This window comes from Capra hircus, chromosome 1 (genome assembly GCF_001704415.2).
Source record: "Capra hircus breed San Clemente chromosome 1, ASM170441v1, whole genome shotgun sequence".
NCBI classification, from domain to species: domain Eukaryota; kingdom Metazoa; phylum Chordata; class Mammalia; order Artiodactyla; family Bovidae; genus Capra; species Capra hircus.
This window is the reverse complement of record NC_030808.1, coordinates 3,576,773-3,582,189: the sequence shown is the minus strand read 5'-3', so window position 1 is coordinate 3,582,189 and position 5,417 is coordinate 3,576,773. Positions and strand designations below refer to the sequence as shown.

Below are 5,417 nucleotides of genomic sequence, written 5' to 3'. Positions count from 1 at the left end.
ACTTCTTTGAAATAGCTATGATGTTAAGTGAATCAGGCGATTTGAAAAATCTGTATCCATACTCTAACACTCTGCAGAGAGAGTTGATTAAAATGTATAGGATGTCCAACTTCTCAAACCACCTTCACTGTAATGCAAACCAGCCCCAAATTCCTCTCTAAACCCTATCTAAATCTAGGTAAAGAGAAAGTGAAGTCACTCAGTTGTGTCTGACTCTTTGTGACCCCATGGACTGTAGCCTACCAGGCGTCTCCATCCATGGGATTTTCCAGGCAAGAATACTGGAGTAGATTGCCATTTCCTTCTCCAGGGGATCTTCCCAACCCAGGAATTGAACCCCAGTCTTCCGCATTGTAGGCAGACACTTTACTGTCTGAGCCACCAGGGAAGTCCAAAAACCTAGGTAAAGAGACATATATAAATATTTTGAATAACAATTATCATAGAATATCAGAAATCCAGTGGATGTATAAATAATGCTGCTTTCCCACATACATTTTGCTAAGGATGCAGAAATACAGTTTTAAACTATAATACCACTCTTACTTTGGTACCCAAAATGTTGAGCTGTCTCACTGATTTGAATGAAGATAGGGGGCTTCCCAGGTGGCTCAGTGATAGAAGAATTCACCTGCCAATGCAGGAGACATGAAAGACATGGGCTAGTCCCTAAATTGGGAAGATCCCCTGGAGTAGGAAATGACAACCTACTCCAGTATTCTTACCTGAAAAATCCCATGGACAGAATAGCCTACCAGGTCCATGGGGTCACCAAGAGTTGAACACGACTGAGCACACACACACAGTTGGAATTCTAGCATTATGCAAGGGAGCTCAGCAGGTTACAAAGCTTACTGATCGAATGTTTTGAGAGAGAAACAGTTTTCTATCTAATTATCATTATTAGCATGAAAAATGGTGCTGATCCTATTGGATACTTATTTAGAGTATTAGAATATTAACTAATATTAATATTAACTAATATTAACTAATCACAGTATACACAATTACAGAAATTGGATTCTAGAGAATGACTTCTATTTTCATATCCTTCACTGGAAGCTGAACATAAATGAAAGATAGCTCATTGATATAAGTAAGAAAGTAGAAGACATTTTGTTCAGAACTGATTGCCTTGAAATTTTATTTCAAGTAAGTTTATTAAAATTATTGTCAATATTATGTCATGAAAGACAAAATTGCTTAAATTAAATATCTGAAGAAAGCAATAATTTTGATGAAGAGAGAAGAAAAATGTATGAAATGATAGAAATATTATTCTTTGCAAAAGGTTATAAAATAATAAAATTCTTTGAAAAGTCCTAACAAAGTCTTTTTTCTTGACATGAAGGATGGTTCTAGAAGCTTAAAATGAACACATACAATACCTTGGGGCCGGATTGTGTAGGTATGAGTGTATGTCTCCTCTCATCCAAACACTCAATTAAATAAGAGGAATCCAAGCTGGGATGTCAGCACAACAGGCCTGCTGAATTCCCCTGTTGTTTCATGCTATGGCTGTGAGCAACAAACAATCAGTCATAAAGTTAGCCAATGGCATGAAGGTGTGGTGGGTCACACCCACACTGAGGGCATATAAAAGGCCCTCTGCAGGGAGAAATGTCCACACTCAAGTGACACTTCTACTCTCCTTCTCTACCCAAGAACAACCTCAACAACCAACACCATGTGTGGCTACTACGGAAACTACTACGGCGGCCTCGGCTGTGGGAGCTATGGCTATGGAGGCCTGGGCTGTGGCTATGGCTCTGGCTACGGCTCTGGCTTCTGCAGGCTGGGCTGTGGCTATGGCTCCTGCTACGGCTCTGGCTTCCACAGGCTGGGCTGTGGCTATGGCTGTGGCTACGGCTATGGCTCCCGCTCTCTCTGTGGCTGTGGCTATGGATGCGGCTATGGCTCTGGCTTTGGCTACTACTATTGAAGACGCCAAGAAAGAGTCTCACCTCTATACCTGGACACCAGGATTCACCAGTTCTGAAGCCCTCATGTTCTGTGTCTTTCTCCTGGGTGATGGTTAGGCTGCATCATGGAAGTTTAGTGTGGTCTATTGTGGACCTACCATCTAACCTATACATTTCCCAGAACTTACCTCATTAAGTGGATAAAGTAAAATTTTCCTGTGAACTCAAGAGTTCTTCTTTCATTAGATGATTAGATGATTACTATGATGATACCATAGTAACTACCTTGATGCTTTCATCATGGAGCTTGTTTGTTTGTTGATCTAATAAAAGTTATCAATCCAAAGAGCAATCCTGATTTTTGGGTCAGTTATTTGACATTCAGTATTACCTACAGACTTATCTTGGGCTGAATTCCATTCTGTGTGGTTGCGTAACTGAGGGGGGCTCAACACTGACTTTTGGTGGGAGGCATTTGTAAGCTGACTGCTAGAGGTTGCTCTCAGCTTCAGGATGCTGCCTATAGTTTCTTACATGTTTGCTTGTCTTTTCAAAGCCTGAAATGGAGGGAAAACACTCCAGTAAGATGGGCATTATGGTGGTGGTGGTTTAGTTGCCTGTCCGACTCTTGCAACCCATGAACCCTCTGTCCATGGGATTTTCCAAGCAAAAATACTGGAGTGGGTTGCCATTTCCTTCTCCAGGGGATCTTCCTGACCCAGGAGTTGAACCCAGGTCTCCTGCACTGCAGGCAGATTCTTTACCAGTTGAGCTATAAGGAAAGCCCAAGTTGGGCACTATAATCCCATACAGTTTTATGTAACATAATCACATAAACAATCAAATGTTTCATCACTTATTCTGTATAGTATTCAGTTCAGTTCAGTCATTCAGTCATGTCTGACTCTTTGTGACCCCATGAATTGAAGCATGTCAGGACCCCCTGTCCATCACCAACTCCTGGAGTTCACTCAAACTCACATCCATCGAGTCGGTGATGCCATCCAGCCATCTCATCCTCTGGCGTCCCCTTCTCCTCCTGCCCCCAATCCCTCCCAGCATCAAGGTATTTTCCAATGAGTCGACTCTTCGCATGAGGTGGCCAAAGTACTGGAGTTTCAGCTTTAGCATCATTCCTTCCAAAGAACACCCAGGACTGATCTTCTTTAGAATTGACTGGTTGCATCTCCTTGCAGTCCAAGGGACTCTCAAGAGTCTTCTCCAACACCACACTTCAAAAGCATCAATTCTTCAGTGCTCAGCTTTCTTCACAGTCAAACTCTCTCATCCGTACATGACTACTGGAAAAACCATAGCCTTGACTAGACGGAACTTTGTTGGCAAAGAAATTTCTCTGCTTTTGAATATGCTACCTAGGTTGGTTATAACTTTCCTTCCAAAGAGTAAGCGTCTTTTTATTTCATGGCTGCAGTCACCATCTGCAGTGATTTTGGAGACCAAAAAAATAAAGTCTGCCACTGTTTCCACTGTTTCCCCATCTATTTCCCACGAAGTGATGGGACCAGATGCCATGATCTTCGTTTTCTGAATGTTGCACTTTAAGTCAACTTTTCACTCTCCTCTTTCACTTTCATCAAGAGGCTTTTTAGTTCCTCTTCACTTTCTGCCATAAGGGTGGTGTCATCTGTATATCTGAGGTTATTGATATTTCTCCTGGCTACCTTGATTCCAGCTTGTGCTTCTTCCAGCCCACCGTTTCTCATGATGTACTCTGCATAGAAGTTAAATAACTAGGCTGACAATATACAGCCTTGACCTTCTCCTTTTCCTATTTGGAACCAGTCTGTTGTTCCATGTACAGTTCTGTTGTTCCTGACCTGCATATAGGTTTCTCAAGAGGCAGGTCATGTGGTCTGGTATTCCCATCTCTTTCAGAATTTTCCACAGTTTATTGTGATCCACACAGTCAAAGGCTTTGGCATAGTCAATAAAGCAGAAATAGATGTTTTTCCGGAACTCTTTTGCTTTTTTGATGATCCAGTGGATGTTGGCATTAGTTAGAAGTAATTCACATATCTTGTCTATACTCAAGAGGAGGGCATCACACCAGGCCATTGACATCGAGAGGAAGAAATCATAATGACATCTTAATTGTTTATCTACCACTAATATCAAATGCTATGCATCCTTTCTGTTGGGAATCAGGCACTTTCCCTCATTTGCAGTACTCTGAAACAATTTATAGGACATCAAATCATTTTATCTCTGAAAATTTGGTAGAATTTCCATGCATAATTATCTAGATCCGGAATATTTTGTAGGGTATTTCTATAATGATTTTTTCTGTTTCTCCCTAGGAAATCAGTCTCTTTATAACTGCTCAGTGTAAATGTATCAGTTCTAGTCATCTATATTCCTCTATGAAATTATTCATTGCATCCAGTGTTCAAATTTATTCCCACAAAGATCTGCAAAGTAGATTCATAACATTTTTTAAACTTATTTACTTATTTATTTTTCATTATTTCTAATTTTGTATAGACTTTTTCTTTTTCTTTTTTTTCTTTTTTCTTTTTCTTCTCCCCCTTTGATCAAATTAGCAAATGATTTATAAATGCCAAGCTTTTCAAATAATAATATTTTGAGTTTATTAAAAGCCAATTGCCTTTTTCTGTTTTCTATTTCATTAATTTCTGCTTAGCTGTTTATTACCTCCTTCTTTGCATTTCCTTTGGTTTACTTAATTGTTTTTATTTAAGGCTCCCTTAACCAAGATAAGTGACTTCCCTGGTGGCTCAGATGGTAAAGCGTCTGACTACAATGTGGGAGACACAGATTCAATCCCTAGGTCAGGAAGATCTCCTGGAGAAGGAAATGGCAACCCACTCTAGTATTCTTGCCTGGAGAATCCCATGGATGGAGAAGCCTGGTAGGCTACAGTCCACGGGGTTGCAAAGAGTCGGACACGACTGAGCAACTTCACTCACAACCAAGATATTACTTATGCTATTTCTTTCTTCTTTCACTGACAAAAGTAGTTAGTGTTATAAATTTTCCCCAATTAGTGCGTGAATATTTTTCATCAATTTTCTTAATTACTATTTCCATTACCATTATTTATTTTGATATTCTGTGATCTCAGATTATATTCACTCTTTTTTCTGAGAGACGTTTAATCAAAGATTTAGTTACTAGGTGAACAGGATTTTCTGTCCCTTGTTTTTGTTAACAACCTCTGCTGCTGCTGCTGCTGCTGCTGCTGCTGCTGCTGCTAAGTCGCTTCAGTTGTGTCCGACTCTGTGCAACCCCATAGACTGCAGCCCACCTAACAAACTCTATCTTCATAGCAAAACAGTCTAAAAATATTTTCTGCATCACCTCTATATTAAAAATGGACAAATGTTTTTCCTTTTAATCAGTTTTTATATATTTCTATGGAAACTTGAGAAGAAGGTTTTTTCTCTACTGTAAGTATATAGATGGACATATATCCATAATATCTACCTTATAAATTAAATTGTAGGTGCTCTCTCA

At 39.8% G+C, this 5,417-nt stretch overlaps 1 protein-coding gene across 1 annotated transcript; it reads left to right on the top strand.

Moving 5' to 3' along the window:
- LOC100861311 (keratin-associated protein 6-1) lies at positions 1,614-2,274 on the top strand. The gene has a single exon (XM_018053346.1). The coding sequence runs from the start codon at positions 1,688-1,690 to the stop codon at positions 1,940-1,942; it is 255 nt and encodes an 84-aa protein (XP_017908835.1). The 5' UTR covers positions 1,614-1,687; the 3' UTR covers positions 1,943-2,274.